We start from the raw sequence: 25,609 nt of genomic DNA, 5'->3' as shown, positions 1-25,609 counted from the left end.
TTGCATTTTCTCTCCTGCAGGAGCAACAATGGATTGGCCCCAGCAAAGATGTAGCAGGTGTTGGGAGAAGACATCTTACCTGAAATGGAGGTGATCGAAGGAGCTGAACGCTGACTGCACCAGCATGGGGCTGCGACTGCTGGCTTGTCTTTTCCATTTGCCCACTGCAGTGATCTACGGGTCTCTGTCGCTCTTTGTTTCCATTTTGCACAACGTGTTCCTCCTGTACTACGTGGACACCTTTGTCTCTGTTTACAAGATTGATAAACTGTCCTTTTGGATAGGAGAGGTTAGTTTTCTTTTCCATAGGCTTCTGCCCTCTTCAGTAAGAAACTCTGAAACCAAGACTGTTCCTCACTAGAAATGTGAAAACTGTTATAACAGCAATGTTCCATTTTGGAGAGGGAGCAAGGACGCCTTCCAAGTGCTAACTTGGGCTTTTCAGTTTTTCCCACTTCTGTAAAAATAAAACAAGCGGGGATAGAAAATGCAGAGACTTAGTTCTTAAGATTGCCTTTCCTCTGGGGATGTTAGGGTGTTTCACAGGCAGTGAAAACCACTGGCCTCACTGCCAGTTGCCCCAAACGTTGTACAGCAGTGGTGGGGCAGGGAAGGTGTGCTTGGACAGTTCCTACCTGTGGCTCACTGTGCTAGCTCACTGCTTGCTTTGGTGACAGAACTGAGCGGTCCTGTGGTTTGTTTCACTGTCCTGTTTTCTTTCCTAGACAGTGTTTCTGATCTGGAACAGCCTCAATGACCCTCTGTTTGGCTGGCTGAGCGACCGAGTGTTCCTTAGCACGCAGCAGTAAGTGAAGTTCTGCTTCCAGAAGAGCCTGGGAAGTTGTTTGGTCTCTGGGGAAGATGATGTCAAATTGGCAGCTTTAAAGTCATGGTGTAGGAATGTTTTTTTGGGCATGGAACTGTTAAATACCTCCTTTTCATGGCATCTTTGAAGTCCAGTGCTTGTGAATGTGATTTCAGTACCTGACTGTGTAGAAAAAGTCACACGCTGTCCTAGGTTGCAATATTGATGTAGTTAAGTATTCTATTACCACCAGCTGTGGGCCATTAGCTGCTATCACCCACTCCGGATGACAGGCAATGGGCCATCCGTTAGCTGTTACCAGCTGCTAACGACCCACCTCGCATGACAGGCAATGGGCCATCAGGGACCCACCGTGTGACTCATGGACTTATCTCATCCCATTGTGGGATGCTCTGCCCAGGAGGGAGGAACCAGGTGTTCCCACGTGGATATAACCTGGCCCTGGAACTGCCTGAGCTAGCCCTGTCTACTGGGTTCCCAGAGGACCAGAGCTACCACTGGATCTTCAGCTGGAGACGAGACCTTCACAGGATCACCGCTTCAACTGGACTACTTCAGTTAGACTGCTACTACCACCCTAACAGGGTGTTAGGTTGTATCTGACTTTGTCAGTGCTTTTCCTTGTATTATTTCACTTATTTTTAATTTCAATCTTGACTTGTGATCTCCCACTGGTTTGTTATCAAACCAACACACACGCCTATTGGATGGATGTGACCCTAACCCTTAACAGTCATGAGTGGTGCCGGATGTAAAATATGACCATCTGAAATCTCAAGCCCCTGCTATATGAGCAAACCTCTTACTGGAGTGTTAGAGAGTGTACGTGCTTTGGGAGGCAAGGGGGAAAAGTACAGTTATTTCCACACAGAATTCCTCAGACCAGTTCTTCCCACACTCTATAGGATGTGAGCTGAGGCGAGACGGCTCTGTATTGTTGGCCATTAGCATTTCTCATGTATTTATGTCAACACTTTAATGAAAATCATGGTGTGGCTTCCTGCAACTAGTAAAAACTCATGAAAATCATTTACCTTGTGCAAAGTGCAGACAGTACAGCAATGTCAGGGAGAGAAGTGCTCTGGGGAAAAAACAATCCCTTTTATCTTTGGCCTTCTTAAACCCATTTTTTCAGTGTGTTCACTATTAGCTGAGAAGGTGTCTGATGTGGGTGGTTGTTACTTGAACAAAAGCTGTATTTGTGTCTATGACACTTACATGACTTCCTTGGAGAGGAAGAATATGTGGTCATGCAGGGTTTTGTCCAGGTACCTAAAATCTTTTTTTTTTTTTTCTTCTGTTGCAGGGCAGGAGCAGAGATTTCCTCCCCTGAAGTAGTTCTGAAGAGGCTCAGAGCACTAAGCCACAATGGCCCCCTGTTTGCTATTTCTTTCCTGGCTTTCTGGGTTGCCTGGGCTCATCCTGGTTTGCAGTTCCTCCTTTGCCTTTGCATGTATGACAGCTTTCTCACCATGGTCGACCTCCATCACAACGCCTTGCTCGCAGACCTGGCTGTTTCAGCAAAAGACAGGACTAGCCTCAACTTCTACTGCTCCCTCTTCAGTGCCATAGGCTCCCTGTCTGTCTTCATGTCCTATGCAGTGTGGAACAAGGAGGACTTCTTTTCCTTTCGCATATTTTGCGTCCTGCTGGCCCTCTGTTCCATTGTTGGTTTCACTCTATCCACACAACTGCTCCGCCAGAGGTTTCAGACTGATGGGAAAGCAAAATGGGACCAGGAATCAACCCTAAAAGAGTAAGGGTCACCAATTCTCAGCAGAGACAAAGGCCTGGCATAGATCTGTAGCAAACTAAATGTGTGGGAAGATTCAGAATGAGGCAAAATTTGTTAACTTGTCTCTGGTTCTTGTCTGTTGATACAGTTTCCAGGATCAGCAGTCACACTGGTTCCTCTGAAAATAGAACAAAACTGTCTTGTGTCACCTCTGGTCCAAACTGGAGGCAGAGGCCTGACCTGCTGTATGGCCATCCAGTGTTTGAAACATGAAATGAGTTCATGTCTAGAGCACCCAGTAAGGCCTGTGAGTGGTAAAATGTCAGAAGCAGCTTATGAAAGTGTTCCTGCTTGAGCATGAGACCACCTTGCTGTCCATGCCCTATGGAGCTGGACAAGTGAATATCTTTTCCTGTTACTCACTTTAGCTGCCTGATAGTGGCTGGGTTGTTGGTAGGCCACACCAAGCTGTTTTTCCCTGTTCAGCTCCTTCCTCAGGCTGCCTCACTTGTCATCTCTTGTTATGAGCTGCCAGCATTATGGTATAGTAGCAGCAGATCCTGATGAGATCTGCCCGGTGAGCTAACTGCTGGAACCTGGAAGAGGACTGTATGTGTAGTGGAATAGCTAATAAGAGGAGAATGCGTTTATGGACAGAAATGTGAATTTTGTGTTAAGAAGACAGATGTTCTTTGGGAGATCTGTTGCCTGAGCTTCTTGTTAGCAATAAGCAATCACTGTTGTAGATTCCACTGTTTTGATTTGGTCCAGGAAGACAAAAGGTTGGGATGGGAGCTGAGGACAGACAGCTCTGCATCTGCATGGGAAGAGCTGTGGACTTTGTCCTGCATGGTGTGAGGGATTTATGGTTGCTTTTTATCGCTCCTTTTCCTTTAGGCTGTACATTGAGAAACTCTCCATCCCCCAGGAGAAGAGGATCACCCTGGCAGAGTACCTCCAGCAGCTCTCCCAGCATCGCAACTTCCTCTGGTTTGTCTGCATGAATCTTGTCCAGGTAGGCACAGCACTGACACGCTGTGATTCACAGGATGAGTGCTGGCTCTGGCTGTTTGAGATGGTGATTCAGCAATATGAGAGTTCCCCAGGAAAGGCAGAGATGTTTCTAGCACCCACTTGCTCTTGAAGCCTCCTGCACATGCTGGCTGATTCAGCAGCTGGTAGCCACTCTCCCTGCTTGTGACCAAAGATACTTCCTGAGCAAGCTGTGGGGTGCTCCTTCCTCTCTCTGCAGCGTAGGCTGGGTTACAGGGGCTGACTGAGGTCTGTGCAGCCCATATGGGGTGCAGAAGCACAAGGCCTGGCTCACAGAGGGGATGAGTTCAGGAGTGCTGTTTGTTGGCATGGCTGTCAGCACAGTCTCCTTCCCCTTTCCGTTTTCCTGAGGCTCACATCACTGTTCTTGCTGTCCAGCTGGATCCACCTCCCAGCTGGCTTTTACCATTTCTATTCTTCATCCTCTTCAGTGATTACTACCAAATGCCAGCAGCTTGCCCAGCTTTGTGTGCTGCAATCATGGCTCCCTAGGGATCCCTCAGTTCCCCTCAGGCAGGCAGGCTCTTGATGCTGGTCTGCATCTTTGTGTTCAAGCCTCAATGCCTTATCCCTGCCCTCCTGCCAGCTGCCTCCTCCCTCCTGCCATGCCACTGTCTTCCCCAAAGCCTTGTGGTCACTGCTGTCACCTGCTGACCCTGCCTGGCCCAGCAGCAGTGTGCGGTACAGCTGGGCAGTGGGGCTGACCCTGGGCACACAGTGGGCATGGCTGGTGGCATTGCAGCTTTGCAGTCTCAGCTGGCAGTGTTGGAAGTGCCACAGCCAAGGTTTTGCTCTGCTGAAGTACTACAGGCCCATCCCGCATGATCCCTTGGCATGGGGCTCCTAGGACAACAGAGCCCAGAGGGCTATTAGCTTTTTCTCTTCTTTCTCACTGCTGTTCCTGCTGACCAGCTCGTCTGCATGCTGCCTTCACAGGTTTTTCACTGCCATTTTAACAGCAACTTCTTCCCTCTATTCCTGGAGCACCTGCTGTCAGACCAGATCTCTGTCTCCACTGGATCCTTCCTGCTTGGTGAGTCTCAGGTGGGACTGGAGGGAGCAGCCAAGTTAGGTGAGGACCTGGATCAAGTCTGGGTTTGCTCCTCCCAAACTCCATCTGGGGAAAGGTGTGCTCACAAGCAAAACTCTGAGCTGTAAGATTCACACATGCACGCACCCCACATGCTTCCCTGGGACCTCCAAGTTGTCTTTCCTGGGCACAGAAGTAACTTGGAGCCTTTTGTAGTAAGGACAAGCCTGGTATGCTGGACACCAGACTCCACAGAGGTACTGCTCTGAGCACCAGAAGCTGCAGATAGTGTTCCTACGATGCAGCAGAAAACAGAGCCCTTTTATCCCTTTCCTTCTGCAGCATATGGACCATTTCCAAGCTGCCGCAGATATGTGGGCATTGGTTGTAGAGTTAGCCTGGGAGGGTTCTGTGCAGTCCAGGTCTGGTTAGGCAATCTTGCCCCTCTAATTTCTGCTCCAGGGCTGAGCTGCAGCCTCTGCAGGACACTGGGCAAGTGTTTTCTTCCTTCCTGTCCATGAGGTTGATGGAAGAAGGTCTCCCTCTGTAGGAAAGTGTGTGCTGTGCCACAAAGCAAAGTAAATTGCTGCAGCCTTTTGTATGTGCAGGGGAGCTACTCTGTATTGTCTTGATGGCAATACCCAACCTTGCTGTTTCTCGGTATCATGCCTGGGGGCATGGTGGAAACTGAAACTCCATCAAGTTGTTTGTGCCTCTGTCTCTGTTCAGGTGTTTCCTACATTGCCCCCCATCTCAACAACCTCTACTTCCTGTCACTCTGCCGCCGCTGTGGGGTTTATGCTGTGGTGCGAGGACTCTTCTTCCTGAAGCTGGCTCTGAGTGTTGTCATGCTCCTGGCAGGACCTGATCAGGTGTATCTGCTCTGCATCTTCATTGCTAGGTAGGCAAGCAACAATCGCTTCCCCTGCCCTCTGCCTCCTGGGAAGCAAAATGAATTGTCCCTGTTTTAAGTAGAGGAATGGTCCCTGGGAGTCAGGGAACAGGGGGCAGGGTCACACATAAGCCATGTGGTTTCCAGCTCTGACAGCATGTGGGATGGGTCACTGCAGAATCCACAGGCTGTCCTGCTGCAGAGCAAGGGAGGCAGTGATATTCAGGAGGGCACAGGCCAGCAGGGCTGGTGGCAGCCTGCAGCTGCTTTTGCCGGCTGCTGAGAGCTCCTCTCCTCCACAGCCCTCAGTGTGTGCTGCAGTTGCCTGTGAGCCACTGGCCTGGTGTGTCCTGTCCCCAGGCCTGTTTATGTGACAGATCAGGACTGATCCTAGGCATCACCGCATGGTACAAAGGCTTATTGATAGCAGTGTTCCTCTCCTGTAACCAGGGCTCCTGAAATTCTTATTTCAAGTGTGGGGAAACCTTTCTCACCCTTGCCATTTTCTCTGATCTGTCACATTTTCCTGTCATTTCTTGATACCCTTATTCAGTGCTTTGCCTGTTGTCTTGCAGCAACCGCGTGTTCACAGAAGGGACCTGTAAGTTACTCAACCTGGTGGTCACTGACTTGGTGGATGAGGATCTAGTCCTGAACCGTAGGAAGCAGGCAGCCTCAGCTCTGCTCTTTGGGATGGTAGCTCTGGTCACCAAGCCGGGCCAGACCTTCGCCCCTCTGATCGGCACCTGGCTGCTCTGTGCATACACAGGTAAGGATGCTCCTGGGGAAGGCAGCAGAGCAGGACAGGGCAGATCTGTGAGTTCAGTGTCCTGCACCATGTGGTGTGTGGCTTGGGTGGGTGCAGAGGGCTCTTCCAGTTGCTAAGCTGTGCCTGGTCTCTGCATCTCCATGGCCAGTCACTCAAAGAGAATGGGCAAGGAGTCCATCCCCACTGTCCTCACTCTCACAAATTCTTCTCTGACACCAGGCTACGACATATTCCAGCGCAACCCCCTGAACAATGTGGTGAGTGCCCAGCCGAAGCTGGAGTCTGCTGCGGTCTTGGAGCCAACTCTTCGCCAGGGCTGCTTTTACCTCCTCGTCTTCGTGCCCATCACATGCGCGCTGCTGCAGCTCCTCAGCTGGTCACAGTTCACCCTGCACGGGAAGCGGCTGCAGATGGTGAAGGCTCAGCGGCAAAGCCTGACACAAGGCCAAGCAGTAGAGGTCAAAACAATCTAAGGGTTCCTCAGCCCCCAAGGTGCTGCTGGTTCCAGACCAGTGCTGGAGGGCAGGTGAAGGGCAGGGCTGGTGGGCTGAGAGAGCCTGATATTAGCAGTTCAGCTGTGAAATGCTGTGATGCCAATGTTTACTCATTCCAGGTGGTGGTCACTGGGGAAGTTAGAGAAGTTCAGCCTGTGAGAGGCCTGGGATAGCTCACTTGGTCTCAGAAGCAAGAACATTTTATCCCAGCCTGCCCCAAGAAGCAGAGTTGCTTATTCCAACGAGAAGGTGCTAGAAACAGACACATCTCCTATGCACTTCTCTGCCCAAGGCATGGCTCTGGGGAGCCACAGCCTCTCCAGCTAAGCAGGAGACTGCAGAGGGGAGTCCTTCCTCACTAGAACGGTGCAGCCTTGGGGAGAGTGGAGTGGGAGGCTCTTGAGGGACCAAGTGACCAAGGGAATGATTGCCAAACAAGAGCAGGAATAAGAGGACCCTGAAGGCCTTTCCCAGTAACTGGTACAACCCTCCCACATACAGTGCTGCAGTTCTTGGACCAAATCCACTCTTAAGCATTTGTTGTTCCTAGGACAATATCCTGCACAACCAGGGTCTGCTGGTTGTGCTGTTTTGTGCTGAGGTTCCCTCCTCTGTAGCCTTGTAGAGAGAGTTGTTGGCCTGGGAAAGGTGCTGGGCTTGAACTGAGAGTTCAGAGCCTTGAGCTGGATCATTTCAATGGGCATCCCATTGCATGCACTTATCCCTCCTCTCTTCTCCACAGCCCTTTCTACTCAGTGTTACCACACAGCTATACCATGAGCCCCCTCCCATACTGGGCAAGGTCAGGGAACCAACCCCTAATCCAGCCACTGGAAGTGCCTCCCTGCCCAGGGCCATCCCAGGTGACCTGGTGAGGCAGCCCAGCGCCCTCCATTCTTGCAGGAAAGCACAGCCTGGAGTAGACACCAGGTCTTGCTATTGTGCCTTTGCTTCCTCTTTGGAGCCTGACACACTGCTGGGCAGTCACAGGATTGGGATTTTACCCCTGTGGGGAGAGGCGGACACCTCAGCCCCTCTGCACTTGAAACAGTGTGCCAGAGTTAGATCATCTCACCTGGCTGCTGAGCCAGGGACCCAAGGAGAGCAGGTGCTTTGGTCTCCCTGGTTTTGGCTGGGAGCAGATGGACAGGTCCATCATGAAAGGGGTCCCTGAGGCAAGGGGTTGACTTCTCAATCCCTGTGACGTGTTTGGGGGCAGGCAGAAGGGATGTGCCAAAGCTTTGTGACTGCCTTCTGCAAGAGGGGGGTTGGAAGCCGTTGCACATTGAGGGATGTGCTGTTCTTCGTTTAGTGCCACGTTTCCTCTGGGGTCTCAGCCCACCAACCTGCCATTTTGCCTCAGGACATGGCTGCCTTCTGTCTTGGACCAAGACATTCCTGCCGTGAGGCTGCTGTACTTCTTAATGGTTCAATCATAAGTTATTTGTGCAACTTCTAACCAAGTTTGAGAATGATTCTCCATTTCATAAATTAAATATGATCTTTTTCTGAGTTGCTTGATGGTTTTCTTCAAGCCAGTGGCTCCAGCTTGGCTGGGTGGACACAGTGCTGTGGGGATACAGCTGTGGCTGGGTGGAGACAAAGGGACAGCTCCTTCCCCATAAAACTCTGCACTGGGGCTTGGCTGTTTCTGCAGGGGTCAGAGGGGATCGTCTGCCTTAGAGGGAGGGCATTACTTACCCCTGATGCTCTGGAAGGCCCCAGACTTAGCTCTGTCCTGTTCCTACACCAGTGGCTGCTGGTCACAAGACAGGGAACAGTCATAAGACTGGACTCTGTGCCACCTTCTCAGGGCCCCCCCGTGAGCATGGCTTGACCCATTGCTCTCTGCATGCACCTGGGCTGGCACCAGCTGTTCTCACAACAGCAGTGGCATCATCCTTGCTCAGCCCAGGCTACCCTATCCCAGCCTTTCACCTGTCTGCAGTGACAGAATCTCAGGGATAATGCTTGTAGAGGAGATTTGGGCACCACAGCTGCAGCCCAAGAATCTCCTCCCTCAAAAGCCAGGCCAGGAATGCAATCCCGGACCAGAGATGGTATCTCCTTGCAGAGTCTGGCCAGCAACAATTCTGCACAGGCAAGAGAAGAACACAAGTTACCTCCTTAAAATTTCAAAGGTGGGAAGAGTAGGCCAGGAGGCTAGAGTGTTGTATATGAATGACTTTATTTAAGTATGCTGGGCACCACCAGGCAACATGGTTTGGACAGTGTGCAAGGGAACAGTCAGGCAGACCAAACGAACGCTAGATTGGAGACAGCACCGTCCTGCCCGGTCACTGCAGGTTACAGAATGGAGCACTGCTGCTGCAAGGCCAGCAGAGGGACTGGGGGGATGGAGAGCAGTGCCTGGAGCACGCAGTAGTGGAACTGAGAGGAATTTGCTGGAATTCCCCTCTGTGTGCTGCAGCAAACCAGCAAGAACAGCACCAGTTTCTCAACAGAAGGCTGAGCATTGATGGCTCTTTTCTGGCAGGTTCTTGCTTAAAAAACAGTCTGCTCTTATGGGGATAGGTGAACAAGCAGCCTGGCCTCAGCTGGGAGAGACCACCCCACCCACCTGCCTACAGCCTCTCCAAACGCATGGGTGAGCCCCAAGAACATGGTTCCTGCAGTGGCAACTGGCTGCTGCTTACATTCATCTCAGCTGGGGCAGTGTACTGGCCTTTCCCTCACCGCTGTGGCAGTCCTCCAGCTCTTACCCCGTGTCTGCACCTGAGAGTGACCCCAAGGTGATGTGTGGCGATGAGCAGAAAGGAGGGAAACAGGGAGGAACTGCCACCAAGCAACTCCAGCTCCATTGCTACTGCCAAGTTCTGCAGAAAACTAATGGGGAAAAAAGAGAGCACCGAATAATGCACAAGTAAAACCTAAAGGGGAAACAGTGGCATGCCCCAACACAAGCGGGTCTGCAGGCTGCCCAGGGCTGTTAGAGCAGAAGCAAAGCAGCCACCAGGTGAGCAGAAAGGCACCGCAGTGCAGCGGGACACAGCCAGCAAGACAGCTTCCTGCTCACAAACCTGCCACTCACACCGACCTCCCAGTGCACTTTATTGTCCTCTCCCCTGGTGCATTCCCAGTGACCAGCAAGTCCCTGCAGAGCAGTGGTGATGCAGGGCTGGCCTTTCTGCTAAGTGCAGGTGCTGTGCGCAGTGCGAACATCGAGCAGCGGGCAGCTGGGCAACAGGTGTTCAAAGAAGACCCAAAGCGTAATTCCTAGGTGCTGTGGTCAGTATTTGAGAGATCCTCAGACATTTCAATAAATAAAACAATTTTTACATTACAATGCACCTTCCCAATTATTATTTTGCCCCAGAATGGATAAAGTACACAAGAGTTATGCCTGGCTGTGAATACATGCTCCCTTTGCCCTGACATGGCAGGAAGGAGGGAAAACAGCCTTGACTCTTACAAAGAACACGAGAAGTCAGCACTGTAAATCTTGGCAGGTTGAGGGGGAACACATAAGTGCCTTCACGCCCATTCCGGGATACTTGCTTCCAGAGGAGAAAAGGTATTTAAAACAAGGTACGAGAGAATAACCGTCTAGTACAATGACAGCTGATTAGATTTGCTTTTTTCTACTCCATGCAATACAAACTAAGTCCTATCATCAACTTCTCCAGCTGTGGTGCAGACCCCACATCAGGCTAAGAAGTTACACACTCATACGCACACTCACATACCAAAACAGTGGGGGCAAATGGACTTAACTGTTGAGAATGTGCTTTCTCTTAATAAAAAAAATATTAAAAACAACTTCAAAAACCTACTGATGGTGAAGACACCGCTGAAGAAGGAAGTAGCTATGGGGCCTCAGCTATGTGTTTCCAGACAATCCAGGCATTGCAGTCAGGCTGACTAAAGCCTGCACAAGCAGTCTGCAGTGGTTGGCTCCCTTCTGGCTTGCCAGGCAGTTATCTATAAGCTGTTCCCTTTGTTTTTGCTTATTTGTTTTACAATGACAGATGTGATTGTGATACAGAAAATAAGGGACTGAAATGAAAAAGGAATGGGCCATTCTGGAGAAATTTAGATTGGTATTTTCTCCTTTTCATTAAAAAAAAAAACAAACCAACAAAAAAAAAGAAGTTAGTACTAATACAACCCTCCTGCTGCTGTCGTCTTTGCTCAGTGACATCGGGGCATGCTGGCGCACACACACACACACAGGCAGCTCTCAGACACTCGGACTCAGAAAAGCGAGTTTAAGTGAGTCTTCGGAGGAGACTGAGGACAGGTCCCAGGGCTAGAAGGTTTTTCGGTGGATGGCACGAGCTCCATCTTCTTCATATTCTTTTTTCGAAACCCACATTTTCTTAAAGGTGTCCAGAGAGGCCAGGATAGAGCCACTGGGGAGAGATAGGCATGTTGTGGGTTAAAGTAAAATGTTGGGGGCACTCTCATCATATCTCTGCAGAGATGGGCTGTTTCTATCATGACACTTCCCTATGACAGAAAGGTGCTGAGGGCGTTACCTACGACAGACACACTCTCTGCACAGTCACTCCCTCTCCCGTTACTCTCAAACATGCCAGTACTATAGAGCCTGGCACCAGCTGCCCCTTCCCACATGACCTGGTGACTGCTGCTCCAAGAACACGCCCAGCTGAGCAACACAACTGTCCTGACACACAGCACCAGTTAGGGTAACAACATGAGAGCTGCCAGGCTGTGCCTCCCCAGCCCCATCCCACAGCAAAACGTGTTGCTGTGCAGTACATACCCAATCCACGTGGAATACAATCTCTCCTGAGGAGCAGATATCTGGGAGAAAGAGAGAATCAGTCAGTACCTTCCCAAGCCCCAGTCTGCTCCTCCTAGCACAGTGCCCATACTTCACTCCAGCTAACACCTGACAAACACAGATGTGATCTCTCCCAACAGAACGACAGCTGGCAGTTCCCACCAAATAACCACTGTGGTCCAGGATCCTGGACAGAGGTCATGTCAAAGGAGCCACCTTCTCCGTGATGAAACCAAACTGATTTTCATCACAACAGCAAATGCTGTTGGGCATGTGAGTGTCTCAGGAAAGGCATTTCTGCTTAGAGTAAAGGGCAGCTGCAGTTCAAGCAAGGCTCTTTCAAGGTCACAGAACAACAACTTGTTAAGTGATAAACACAAAAGAGATGTCTCCTACCCTTATTTTGACGTCCTTAGGAGCTAGTTTCTTCACTTCGCTCAACAGCCTGTCACCAAAGCCTACACAAGACAGAAAACGTGTAGTGTGAGCACCTCAGCAAAATCCCAAGTTCCAACCACTAGCAGTGTGGACATGTATGAAGTCCTATTCAAATATCCCATCCCCCATCTTACAAAGAGTCCAGTCTGAGGAGGCACAGAATGCAGACAGTGACATAACCAGATTTTGTCTCACTGAGACCTCAAACATTGGCACAATTGGCTCTATTCCTAAGCAGCAACCTGAGTCAAGCAAACAAGGTTTCCAGCTAGGACCTCCTCCTTCCCTAGGCATTCCTCCAGGGTCCAGCCCATTTGTACAGGCGGTTGAATGGGAAGACCAGGGTCTATTTGGAGATGTCAACCAGTGGGTAACAGACTGATGGGTTCTAGCAGAGGGTATCTCCAACTCAATGGGTACCAAGTGAGCCCTGAGGGGATGGGCTGAAACTTTTCTGCACACATATCGCTGACACTGACACAGGACTAGGACCGTTGAACTCTCACATATCAGAGACCTAAAAAAACCTTAGAAGATGCAAGAGCCATTTTCAGTATCTAGTCTCAGCTATCATGAGCTACAGCAGCAAGAATGAACACAACTATTCAGTCCTGCCGCAGCCAATGATTGGAGGAGAACAGTAAAAGCCCTTCAAGCCCAGAAAGGGATGTATGAGGGCAGAGGTGTCTTGCACACCCAACAGGATACAAGGACACAGAAAATTAGCCAGTAAAAGCCCTGAGAGAGCAAAGTTTATATAGCCCTCACCCTAGAGGACAAGTTGGGTGATCTGAGTTATTCTCCCAGTTTCACATGAGAAAGAAGCAAGAGATCAGGTATGTCACAGCACACTGAAAGAGGAGAGGCAGGAACCTTTGAAAAGCGTGGAACCTCCAGACAGCACGATGTTGGAGAACAGTGTTCGCCTCAGGTCCATGTCTGACTTTTGAATGGCAAAAACGAGCACTTCGTGGAGTCCTTCACATTCCTCCCCAATCAGGTCTGGCCGGAACAGGAGCTCTGGGGCTCGGAAACGGGCAGGGCCGATCTGCAAGAGCAGAAGTTAGGACACAGTGATGAGAACAGTGTGGCTCTGTTCACTACCTATAGCTGGGCCTGCATTTGTTAGGTGAAGCTTCAGAGTAATGAAGTTTCCTGGACATGCACACTGCATCACTAGATCCCAAGTGAGTGTCAGTTTGGACAATAGCTCCTACAAAAGACACCATTTCCATTTTTCACATGAAAGATGAAGAAATCTGCTTAGCCCCACACAGCAGGTCTGGCATAAAGGGAGCATATCCAGCCTTGGTACTGGAGGTAAAACCTGTATTTCCTCTCTTTCAACCATTCTATAGTGGGCTCAGTCTTCTGAGCAGTATTCCTAACTCTTCAAAACAACTGTTTCTGCACAGTAGACAATTCTAGGTAGGACAAAAGCCACATATAAAACCACTGCTGGATTTAATGAGCTGACACGTACCCACACTCCTTACCTGATCTGCACAAAGTTTTGTTAGATCAGAGCCTGCTCTCAAACAGCTCAGAGTCCCTATTGCCATGCTGCATCCTTACCCAGGACTTCTAGAAGAAGTTGTGATGTTTCTAGTAAAGTTTTCTTTCCCTAAAAATTCTAGTGCCCCGTCAATGGCCTAGAATGAGTTTTGGTCTTTTAAAATTATCCACAGTCATCTAACACCATACGACATTTCCCATCACTGGGGAGCTTTTCTGGAAACCCAGTGCTTCACATGAGGAATTCTACGAGGGTGGTCCATACAAACCTCAATAGTGCTTCCATCTGGCAGGTAGTACTGAGCCTTCTCAGTCTCCAGAGTCTCATCCTTCTGGGGGTTTATTGACAGGTAGCAGGCACGCTGGTGAGGAAATAGTCAGGGAGAGGGACATGAGAAGGGTAAACCCAAATGCCTCTGATAAAATATTTTTCTCACTAATAATTAAAAGGCATGTATTCCTTTGGGGAGACTGATTGCAACAGTCTTATGCGCTCGAGAAAAGACCTCTAGGGCTCACAGCAGGTAAACTACCTCGCAATATCCCACTTGTGACCCCTAGCTGCCATGGATTTTACTCCATGAAGGGTAAACAAACGCTAGTGAAAAGTATCATCAGACCCTGAAAAACTGCAGCACAGGTAAATGCAAAACTGATTCTGAACCACCAGCCCATCTTCACCTCCATGTTAACAGCCCCTCAACACGGATTAATGTGACTTTGACTATTAACTCTCCCAGAATATGGGACAGCTGAGGTTGCAAATGACCTCTGGATGTCATCTTGTCTATCCCTCCTTGTTCAAACAGGGTCCCCTAAAGCAGGCTGTCTAGGACCATGTCCAGATGATATTACCAAAGATGGAGACGCCACAACCCTCCAGAAAAACTGTGCCAGCACTTGGTCACCCTCATGCTAAAAAAGGTTTATGCTCAGACAGAACTTCCTGTGCCTCAGTTTGTGCATCTTGTCCTGTCACTGAGCATCACTGAAATGAGTCTGGCTCTGTTTTCTCTGCACCCTCCCTTCAGACTTTTATATACATTGATGAGACTCTACCCAACCATCTCTTCTTGAGGCTCAACAGTCCAAGCTCTCCCAGCCTTTCCACATACGAGAGTCCTTTAACCATCTTAGTGGTCGTAGACTCCCTCACATATAGATAATGGATTTAAGTGTAGAGCTGGGTAGGCTGGAACTTGCCACCAGATTTCCCACATTTCCCAGAAGTCACAACTTCCCTTGAGAAAAAATTCCCTCTAGGACAAACACAGAAACAAGGCAGAGCATCACCTCCTTGATGGTCTTGACAATCTCAAACTCAGAGGTTGTGTGGAAGTCATAGCCTTCCTTCCGGAGATAGAGGCGCAGGAAGCGGGAGACATCCCGGCCAGCGATGTCAATCCGCATGATGGAGTGGGGCATGGCGAAGCCTTCATAGATGGGAACCGCATGGGTGACACCATCCCCAGAGTCCAGCACCACTCCCGTGGTCCTGCCGGTTGCGTAGCTACCAGAGGGACAAAGGCTCAAGTCAGAACAAGCAACTCAAAGTGAGTCCAGGCATGCAGCACATCCATGCTCAACTCGAGAAGCACAGATTTCACATGAACAGGGGTTAAAAAACCCTCAAAACCCAAGTTGTCTTCACAGTTCAGCAAATTTCCTGTCAACTCTTTATTACACAAATTGAGCTTCAGTTCTTGCATGAAAAGGGGGTAAGTCAGACATCAGTGAAGCTTCCACAGGTTGTTTTGTAAAAGAATGGACTTCACGGCAACATTCCACAAACAGAAATCAAAGACGAAAGACACTTACAGGCTAAGCACAGCTTGCATGGAGATGAATAGTGCTGGCACATTGAAGGTCTCAAAAAACACCTCAGCAGCACGCTCTCTGTTCTTGCGCGGGTTTAGGGGTGCTTCTGTCAGCAGCACAGGATGCTGGGGAAGAGAAGAAGGAGCTGTGCTGCAGTAACCAGGAAGAAGTAGGGGTGTGTTCCTAAAAATTTATGCTTTAGGAACCACTGGTGCAAGAGGACAGGTACAAAGGAGTAATTTCAGCTACTGAGCTGTATTAGACTGTGAATAATCGCTATCAGGTTGGAAGACCAACTGGTTCTGGTCTAGTTAAGAAGAAGTGTTTAGGATATGTACTCTGTGAGTAACTGCCCCTTGAAGGACAAACAAGATGACTCAGTGACAAAATTCAGCCAGATTAGCCAAAATACACAAACCCTAAAAAAGGGCGAAGGCATATGGTCTTAGCACAAGCAGACAGAAATATTCCTACTCCACAACTTATATTGCTCTCAGACACTTAATAATTTTTGGTCAGATCCTTCCAGACCACAAGACTGTGGTTTTCTCCTTCCTCACTTCAAATCATGTCACTGCTGAGTGGATATGCCTGATGTGCAGGCAGAACAGGAAAAGTCAGAAGCACTTGGCATAGAGCAGAACCATTAGAGAAAATGTAAATAGCAAATGTGAAAGGCAGATTTTCAGTCAGGCCAGACATCAGATCTGGAGAAGAATTCTGCTTGGACACTTCTTGTGCCATATCTCCTGAGAGGTGAAAGAGCCTAATTTTACAACAGACACACATTTATAAAGAAGGGCAAAGGAAAAGTCCCAAATCTTTCCCAGAGATCCAAGGCTCCTGGTGTTACACACACACTGAATGACACTCGTGCATTTACATAATGCGGTCTCTCACCTCTTCTGAGAACGTCTGGAGCTGGTCTTTAGAATACACATACTGCCAGATGCGCTCCATGTCATTCCAGTCCTTCACTATGCCATGCTCCATCGGGTATCGGATTGCAAGGAGACCTCTGTGCTCCTGAGCAAACAGAAAGGACAAGAGAGCACCAGAGCCTCCAACAATCACACTTCTGAGCACTGTGACTGTGACTTACTGTCAGACTCAACTTCAGTTTTGATTCCACTAAAAGATAACTTATCTATAGCATACATGGCAAAACCTGAACACTCATCACAAACATCTCTCCCAGAGAAGCCAAGACCAAGAAGGAATGTCTGTGTCTGACATTTGCAGAGAATATTCCATCCTAACACTTTTCATGCCACCACACAAACACCTATCATATGGTATCTTTGTACTACCAGCTCAGTCATGATATAAAACATAACAGGGTGGTACTGGGGAATGCAGTTTGAAGGGCTCACAAGAAATGTGACCACACAACTGACTACATGCTGACAGAAGCAGGATTGTGGAGAGAAGCTTCCTGACCACAGTGGGGAGATATACAGCAATCAAGTAGGGTCCATTTCTAAAGCTCCCAGTAGAAAATATGTAACCATATAGAGATAGAAGTAGCCTAAAAAGAAGAGATATGGAAGGTCTTGGAAACTAGGTCTGTGGTCAGCAGATTGGCACAAGAATTTCTTGAAGCTTCCCACTCCACCTTGGGCACACATGCAAGTGACCATCTGTTCTACTCTTCAGGCCTACACACAATACTGAAGAACCACAGTCCAACTGCCACATCCCCCTGTTACAGCAAAACACTGAGATATATGCAGAAGAGCAGTGTACAGGAGTTCTTACCTCTGCCTTTGGACCAATGAAAATGTCCCCTTCTAGAGCACCAGCCATAACGCGAACATGCTTTGGTCTGCCCACACTAGAACAGAGACAAGAGAGTAAATACTTCTACAGAGAACTCAGATGCACCTAAGGATGCCTGCTTTGTGTTCCTCTCTGTCCTAACCAGAACCTTCTCAAGCAATGGGTGTGTCTGGGGGCACTACCAGCTGTAGACAGACCCAGGTTTGCTCTGAGCTAATCTCAGAATCAGAGGTGACAGGGATAGACTGTAGACCGTTCGGAATTGGTTGGACATAAACTAGCTGAGTCGCGCCACATTTTCCCTGATTATTCAGGGAAAGGACTTAATTTTATCAACAGTGCCTGGGATGAATGTGGCTAGACTGAGCAATTGTCTGAGCTGTCAGATCCACATGTACTGCCTGATCTCAGGCAGACATCTCAGATTAGACATTTATAGTCCCATACCCCACCATCCCATACAGAACACATTGCTCAGAACACAAATTAAAATTACTCATTAAAAACCCACCACATTGAAAAAAAAAGCCAGTGACTATTCAGAGTTCCTGTTCCAGCAGTCTTCATCCTGGAAAAACTCTCAGAAAACTTACAAGGAAGTCTGGCAGGAATCAAGACATCATACCACACACCGAAAAAATACAGGTCTTGACACTTCTCATCCCAAATTTTACTTTTTTCATGTCCTTTTACTCATGTGTGCACATTAAAGGATCCTACAGCTTTGGTTGTGTGTTGAGCCTGACAAAGTTATGTCATCTTTTATGATGTGTGCGTGTCCCCAAAAATCTCAAAGTACTTAACAGTGGAGCTCTCATCTCCCTGATGCTTCTTTGCAGCAGGCAGAAAAGAGTAACTCATTTTTCCATTTATAAAACTGGGCAATTCTTCCCCTCTACATATCAAAGAAATGGTACATGGTACTAAGGACTTACCAAGACCAGCAGAATACTTACTAGTTAGGAAAGCAGTATTTTGGTATTTGATCGCCTGCAAAACCTGCTTTAATCACACCTGAACCCTGTAGGAGCAACAGACAAATATGTGAGCTTATCATTCATTGCATCATCTTCACAAGTTTTAGAGGAGTAGCAAAGAGGATCAGCACTGCCAGATCCTCTCCTTTCTACTAGGAATAAAGCTCCCCAGGGACTGACTCTCCAGGCTGGCTGGGAATGGGAAGTGCCAGCTTGGCTGTTGAAGGGAGTGACTGGCACCCTCCCTGGCAGCAACACATCTCACAGGGCACAACCACCCTGCACACACTGGTACTGCTCTGCACACACCCAAATGCTGCCGTGTAAAGATGTGTATTTTTCTATCCAGGGCTACTGTGAGGGGTGCAGGAGGCTAAATCCACACTCCACAATTTTTTGTTGATATTAGATAACCTCTGGGGAGAGAAGAACACTCCAGAAAGCCCAGCAAGAGCAACTGAACTCTGCCAGCTTCAGGCAGCACTGGAAGAATGAAGGCTACAGGCCTCTCAGAAGGAAATTTTGAAGGAATGGAGGGAGGGTGGATCAAGGCAGAGAAGGAAGAAGCAAAAGGATTGTGGTAAACAGATTGGAGAGAAGATGAGGGAAAAGATGATCGAGTGGTGGATGAACTAGCTAATACAAAGGAGGCAGAAATGCAGTCAGAAAAGACACTGAAAACCAACCCAGACTGGGGTCTGGAAAGGACAAAGGTGCTGGTTAGACTGCAAGGGGAAAGGCTGGGGGCACGAAGCACAGCTGATGGGATAGCTTGTTCAGAAGAGACAAAGAAGACATGAGGGATGGCAGTAAGAAAGGCACAGATCCAAAGAGCCTTCTGCAACATTCAAAGCAGCAAATACAGAGTGGCTAAAACCGGCCACAGCAAGGCCCTGGCAGGGAGTCAGTGCCTGGCATCTGGCCCCACAGTTCCATCCCTGTCCAGAATCATCCTGGGAACACCATCATCAACTTGGATCTGTGTTGACTCCTTCCCCTCCTCCATTTCCACTTCCTGCACAAGAGAATGACATCTTGAAACAATGAGCAGCTTGCAGGAACACCCAAGTTTTGCTAAGGAGCGGATTTTCATAGGATCTCCTCAGATAAACTGTTTCACTGGTAATCCCAGACTACCATGGGTGCAAGCTCTTCTGCAGAAAGAGGAGCAGTTCTGTTTGGCCTCATGCTGGGACCAAAGTGTGTGTGAGCTTGCACTGACAGCTGTGACCTGTGAAGTGCCTGTTCACTCCCAAGAGATCTGCAGCAGGACTGCTCTAGTTTTAAGGCCAGAAAGATATTCTTCTGGCTGCCCCACAGCATTTTAAAAGGAGTAGCAACACAGCTCCTCGATAGCTTTCTGCTCCTCACCACCTCTTCACGGGTCAGTATCACTGCTTTCACTTTGAGGCTGAGGCCAGATGAGTTGCTCAGGGCTCTGCCAGGCAAGCCCTGGCTGCAGCAGTTCCTGCCGCCATCCCAGTGTCAGAGGTTACCAGCCAGAGCAGGCTCAGCAGAAAGGAATGTGGGGTGGCCCCAGCCTCTCCTGTTCACAGTCCAGTGCTTTACTGCCAAGCTGCTTCCAAACACAAGCAGTTTCAGCCGGGATGTCAGGCTCTGCACAGAGCATGTGCGTTCTGCCACCAGAGCTGGGATACTCCTGCCTCTGAACCACCAGAGTCAGATTTGTCAGGACACATCTGTAGGAGGTGAGTGTCAGGAACACCCTGCAAACCAGACATAGCTATTTATAAAGCATATGAAAGGTAGATTGCTTGAATCCTTGTCTCCTGATAAACACCTGCAGCCAGGCTGGCTCCAGGAGCACACCCAAGCTGCCAACTGAGGAGGACTACTTCCTTTCGGCTCGAGGGACTCAGCTCCAGTTGCATCCCAAGGTCTGCACTAATTGATACCAGTGTGACAAAGTGGCCTGTGAAATGTTAAAAAGACTTCTCTTGAGAGAGACACTCTTCTGGCTATTCCCTCCACAGTGAAACAAGGAATAAAACAAAATCACTATTTTGATTTTTCTTATCATAGCTTATAAACAACCCTCTACCTGGGAAAGAATACCAGCCTGTGTCAAGTCTTGGAAAAAAAAAAAGTTTAATGAAATGCAGTAACGTAACGTAACCACATAAGCATATTGCACTTATTGAATATTTTGTCCAAGATAATGACTGATCTTGCTGCCAGCACATTCTGATGCAGGGAACCGGTTTCAGGAGAACAATGATGCTCCTCTTTTAACTTAGAGATTGAAACTTCCTTATGTCAAGCCAAAAATTACCCAGCATGTCCTGGTGAGATTCCCACCAAGTTATATTTTTTAAGATTTACATACTGAAGTTCAAAGTTAACCAAATGTGTTGGGAGTTCAGAACTCCAGCTTGGAGTCAAAGACGAATGACTGCTTTGAATGTGCTGGTGGGATGAGGCTTTAACACAGTTGTGCTTCCAAGTGCCTGGGAATAAACCAAGAACAGCTGTTTGATATCTCCACACTACAAAGACCTGACTGCACTTTCTGACCTGTTCAATTTTTCTTGAAAACATTTTACTTCTTTGAAGATATGTGCACACTGAGTAAATCTGTTTATTATAGACCAATTTGAGATTCCTATGCAATGAGAGGAAAATGTTTATGTTTTGAAATAACCCTGATTCAGGAGATTTAAAGACCTATTTTTCCATCTTTGTTTCAAATAATCAAAAACACATGCATCTTCTATTCTGCTACAAACTCTGACTTATTAAAACTTTTTAAAAAATTTGCAGATTCATGTAATTCCACCAATAACTATCCTGCTTGGGTTTTCACTTGTTTTTGTTTGTCAGGGGTTTATTGTTTCTTTTTTTTAAATTTTAATCTGAGCAAAAGAATAAAAGAATGTGTAAAATGTGTAGGTCAAGGAAGATAAACTCTTGAAAAATTTTTGTGAGCACCTTGAAGGAACTGAGCATACCTCATCCACTAGCTCTGTGGATGAAGCCAGTTGATTATGGGTTCATTCATCCAGATGCATTTAGGACTCAAACGGAAATCACCAATCAATCTTCCATGTAGCACTTTCTATGGAGAGTGCACATTTCATATTGTTGTAAAACTGTTTTATTTGATACAGAATTTATAAGATTGAGAAAAAACCAAAGACAGAACCGCCCTTACTGACAGCTCAGCTGCTTAAAATGCCACCACTCAGACTACAAAGCAAACAAGAGATAATTCCATGGAGGTCAAGGAATTTGCACTTAGGCCACAGCTGGACTATCTACATGTGCATTACGTTCAGCAGGGCTCCCAGACCATTCAGAGAGAGCTTGTTGGACTGCAGATGGGAACACAACTCTTAAAAATTAGACAATGAGGTGCATTAAAGTTGTGCTGAGGTATGGCTCCCACCCCTCACTGTCCATTACAAAGCTCTCCCTGATGAAAACATACAGCTAAGAGCACTGTTTGGTAAGAGAAAAAAGCCTCCTTGTTGAGTTTTTAGCTATGGAACTTCATGTCCTTTTGGAACACTCTGAGATACTAGAGCAGCCCAGGGACTGGGGGGGTCTGGCTCTCACCAGCTCAGTATCTCACTTCCCCCTTTGCACCTTCCCACACACAGGCACACGTGAGACAGGATAACAGTCAGCCTTCAGAAGGTGCCTGCAGCTCTCTGAGGGAAAGCAGTAATGGAAAAGCACTGGGAAGAGTGGTACCTGCTCTGTGCAGCTCCACTTTCTGTCCTGCCTGAACTCCAAAGAGTACCAAAAATGCAGTGTCACCACAAGCCTCCTCGGCGCACAGTGTGCCAGCGTTCCAGGCAGATGTCACAACAACTGCTCCATTCTACTTCTTGTACAGAGAGGGGAAGGGGGGGAGCTCGTTTATCAGAGAGGCAAGAAGAATTAGCTTTTATAAGAGCAGCTGATAAAATGAAAAAAGACACAGAATCAGCTGCTGGCACATGAGCCTTTCTTCAGGTCTGAGGCAGGGGCAGCAATCATTGCACTAAATAACAAAAGGACATGCTGAAAATAAATATAGGCTGCTACTACACAAATAGCTCAACAAAGTCATCCTCACAGTACCAGAATGCCTAGAGATAACTTTAATGTTTAGCTAATCACTTAACAACACAGCAGGATCAGTGCTGATTCAGTAATTCCTAAAAACAATCAACCTAACACATTTTTTAATATCTTCAATAATGAAGATACATGTTTTTCTCAACACAGCCAATTTTACTGCTTACTCTCATTTTCTGTTAGATGCTTTCCTTCAATGTCTAACCCAAATCTCTCTGCTGTAAGATTCTAGGGAAAGAAACAAAGCCAAAACTGTATCAGAAAGCTCCAACTGTAGAGAGCAGATTGGGATCCTTAATAAAAGAAGGGTCAGCAAAATAACTGCCTTTATCTGAGAAGACCTACAACCATTTACGTTATGGGGAGTTAAAGCAATAGGTTGAGAAGTGCCAGGCTAACAAGCCCACATCATATGGCAAAAAGATCCAGCAGAAATTAAGCTTGTGGAGGAACAAGGGAGCACAGTACTGACCCTTCAAAACAACACAATCTCAATCACTGGCGGTAGAGGTCAGAAGGGAGGAGCACGGGTTTGTGACTCACTACACTGAAGGAGGTTCCCTCCAAGATATGCCCTCCCACCCCTTCCTGGATAGTCCTTCCTCCTAGGAGGGCAGTGTGAATGGGGCAAATCAGAACTGGATCCAGAAATACTTCACAGAGGCACGGAATTACTGTCATTCATCTCCTGCAGAGCTATATAACACACAGATTGAAGATCTGGTTTGTGCTAATGAGCAGCATCAGCAGCTTGGAGCAGCCATCTGCAACACCACACTATGCTGTCAAATTACAGCTGATGCAACCCGTGCTGGGCACAGATCCTTCAGCAGCAGCATTCCAAGGCGTGGGAATCCATGCCTCGTGAACGGCACTGCGTTGTTGTGACCAGTGTGCTGGATGCACTGAAGGAGAGGCAGTACAGGGGGCAAAGCCTGCTCTCTCTTGCTGGGCCTGTGATGCGGCCTTGCTGGAGAGCTCCATGTCCCACATGGGCCAAGGGAAGCGCCGGCACGCCCAGAGCCTGTGGGGATCCATCCAAGGCCTGCCAGGAGCACGACGGAACCCTGGCCAAGGCCTGCCCCGGAGCATGCTGGGAGTGCGGCCATGGTCTGGCCTAGCACCCCCATTGTCCCCCTGGCACAAAGAGGGGCGGGGCGGGGCTGGGGAAGCCCCGCCTGATTGACAGCACCGGCTGCCAATGAGCTCAGGTGCTCCGGCGACAGTCCCGCCCCGCTCCGGCAGGTAGCAGAGGGCTTCCCCGCTGACTGACAGCCGCCCCAGCCAATGGGGGCGCGCCGCCCCTCCCAGCCAGCGGCAGCTCGGCGGCGGCGGGGGCTGAGCCCCCCAGAGCGGGGCAGCGGCCCCGCGGCGGGTGACTGCCAGTCGCCCCAGCCAATCGCGGCGCGCCGATGCGCAGCAGCCCCGCCCCTCACGGACGCCGTATGGCGCTGTGCGAGGGCCGGAGGCGGCAGCCGGGCCGGCCGAGGGGGGGGCGGCGGCGGGCGGGGCGCGGCCGCCCACGATGACAAAGGGATTGCGGGCCCTCCCCGCTCCCGGGACGCGCGGCCGCCCGCACTCACGTTGTCTATCACGACGGGCTGGTTCGCTATCACGTCGTAGGACTCCATGGCGAGGACCCGCCGCAGCCGCCCGTGAGGGAGCAACAGCCCAGTCCCCGGCGGCGCATGCGCGGAACGTCGACGCGACGCCGCCTGGGTGATGTATTCCCGCGGCCGCGGTGCCTGCTGGGAGCTATAGTCCGACGCTGCGCAGAGCTCAGCGGGGAGGTGTGCCGGGAGCGGGGCATGCTGGGAGCTGTAGTCCGGCTCCGGGAGCGAGGCAGGCTGGGAGCTGTAGGCCGGCGCAGGAGCGGGGCGTGCTGGGAGGCGGAGTGCGGAAAAAGGGATGCTGCGGACACATCCCCGGCCGAGAAACCGGTGGATATTGCGGTCCCAGGGATAGCTTGGTACTTCCACCAAAAACGCTGCATCGCAATTGGCTGGCTTCCGCTTAATAGATTCCTCCCCCCCCTAATTTTTTCTAATAGGAAAGGAGGAAAATGTGATCCCATCAACTTCTGTAGAGGGGATCTGTGACTAAGGAAAGAATTTTATTGTTCCATCATTTCATGGGATCATCTTTACGAACTACTGGTCATAAAACATCTGTTCCCTCCACGAAATACCAGTTTCTCTCCATTTTGAGGCTCGAGAACCACAAAAGATGTGTCAGGATAAAGAATGCACATCATGAGCATTTCAGTATTCAACAATGTCATTTTCCATTGACTAAATGTTCTAAAAGCACTTGAAATAATCGATGACTGAAACTCTAGGTCTTGAAATGAGTAAAAATGAACTTCCACACCAGTGAGCGTACCTGAAGGCTGACTCGCCTGTCTTGTCTCACATCTCCCCTGAAGACATGACATTTCTACTGTAGTTCCTGCCTTTAGCCCTACTAGACAAGTCTCATCCGAGATGCTTACCTTTAGCAACCTTCCCCATTCACCTAGTGTAAAAGAGGAAGGTTTTGTACAACAGGATTGAGGGGTTTAAGTTAAGACCAGTGTTGTATAACTCCACTGAATGCCAGGAGGCACTCCTGATGTGTGTATTGAGCCAACACATCCTTTCATACAGACTCTGTTACATTCAACTTCTCAGCTGACTGTAGCTGACTTCTCGGACAGATGTCACAAAAATTAGTGTCACATTAACAGGAAAAATGCATTTTTTTTCACTGTGAGAAATGAGGATACCAACTGCTCACCTCCTTTATCAGGGGATTGTCACTTGTCTGTCAGCTCGTCAGCTTCTTGACCATATGTGTTCTCCCAAGAATTGTCTTGAATGGTTTTAGAATAAACTCTCACCTATTTAAGTGAGAAATGCGAGCATGAGCGTTCACCCTCCTCTGAGCACTCTATAGCTCGTTTTTTCTATTTGCTGATTAACAAGCAGGACCCTGCTCTAGCAAAGGTGTGTAGGACTGTTGCACCATCCACATGTCTATACCTGGCTTTGCATGACCACAGGTGTAATTACAACTCAGCAATGAGCCAGATCGTCAGTGTGCTTCGTGCACAGATCACAATCCGTCATCAGAGAGCCCTCAACCTTTAACTGCGGGCAGCTTCCAGCTGCCTCCAAGGATCTTACGGACACAGAGAGGGCACGAGGAGAGTAAAGGTGCCTTGAGCACTGGAGGAGGTGTAAAGGCAGCATAAAAACATCCCCTTCCCTCGGGCCCGCCCAGGTGCGGACTCTCCCGCTCCCCCGGCACTGCGCTCCCGGTTCCCGCCACCGCCTCGCGCGGCATCGCCCCGCCCACCGCCCCGCCCAGCGCGGGGTCCCGCGCCGCCGCTAGGGGGCGCGCCAGCAGCGTGACGTGGGGCGGGGACAGAGGCGCGGCCGCCCTCCGCGCCGC

General features: G+C 49.1%; 2 protein-coding genes and 1 long non-coding RNA gene across 6 annotated transcripts in view; 2 read left to right on the top strand and 1 right to left on the bottom strand.

The window, feature by feature from the left end:
- SLC68A1 (solute carrier family 68 member 1) overlaps positions 1-10,894 on the top strand; it is a 16,894-nt gene extending 6,000 nt beyond the window's left edge. For 2 of the 4 annotated variants that reach the window (XM_085064954.1, XM_085064955.1), the window contains exons 2-9: positions 21-90; positions 726-805; positions 2,133-2,582; positions 3,459-3,576; positions 4,551-4,647; positions 5,374-5,545; positions 6,112-6,305; positions 6,525-10,894. In XM_085064954.1, the coding sequence (XP_084921080.1) occupies positions 85-90; positions 726-805; positions 2,133-2,582; positions 3,459-3,576; positions 4,551-4,647; positions 5,374-5,545; positions 6,112-6,305; positions 6,525-6,778 (1,371 nt within the window). In that variant the 5' untranslated portion in view covers positions 21-84 and the 3' untranslated portion in view covers positions 6,779-10,894. Of the gene's footprint in view, positions 1-20; positions 290-725; positions 806-2,132; positions 2,583-3,458; positions 3,577-4,550; positions 4,648-5,373; positions 5,546-6,111; positions 6,306-6,524 lie in introns of all 4 variants that reach the window. The other 2 variants (XM_085064952.1, XM_085064953.1) reach the window with 1 other exon arrangement.
- On the bottom strand, positions 8,969-23,928 carry ACTR1A (actin related protein 1A). Its single transcript, XM_085064960.1, has 11 exons — positions 23,761-23,928; positions 18,074-18,138; positions 17,097-17,172; positions 16,239-16,364; positions 15,339-15,463; positions 14,814-15,030; positions 13,790-13,882; positions 12,879-13,053; positions 11,964-12,025; positions 11,547-11,587; positions 8,969-11,172 (listed from the first exon to the last, which is right to left on the bottom strand). The coding sequence occupies exons 1-11, from the start codon at positions 23,806-23,808 to the stop codon at positions 11,070-11,072; spliced, it is 1,131 nt and encodes a 376-aa protein (XP_084921086.1). The 5' UTR covers positions 23,809-23,928; the 3' UTR covers positions 8,969-11,069.
- Positions 23,775-25,609, top strand: LOC146435209 (uncharacterized). Its single transcript, XR_014853175.1, has 2 exons — positions 23,775-23,896; positions 24,228-25,609. It is a non-coding gene; the product is annotated as an uncharacterized LOC146435209 (long non-coding RNA).

The sequence above is a fragment of the Lichenostomus cassidix genome, chromosome 6 (genome assembly GCF_008360975.1).
Source record: "Lichenostomus cassidix isolate B80296 chromosome 6, HeHo_3.0, whole genome shotgun sequence".
Taxonomy (NCBI): Eukaryota; Metazoa; Chordata; class Aves; order Passeriformes; family Meliphagidae; genus Lichenostomus; species Lichenostomus cassidix.
Note: the sequence above shows the minus strand (reverse complement) of the source record. Positions and strands in the feature narration are given on the sequence as shown.

What these genes read in the sequence shown, in the direction of transcription:
- ACTR1A (XM_085064960.1), bottom strand. Translation starts at nt 23,808, where the DNA reads ATGGAGTCCTACGACGTGATAGCGAACCAGCCCGTCGTGATAGACAAC. An exon ending in ATGCAAGCTGTGCTTAGCCT is followed by an intron (nt 15,031 to 15,338) that starts GTAAGTGTCTTT and finishes TCCCTCTGGTAG; the next exon opens with CTACGCAACCGGCAGGACCA. An exon ending in AGGTTCCACGCTTTTCAAAG is followed by an intron (nt 12,026 to 12,878) that starts GTTCCTGCCTCT and finishes TGTCTTGTGTAG; the next exon opens with GCTTTGGTGACAGGCTGTTG.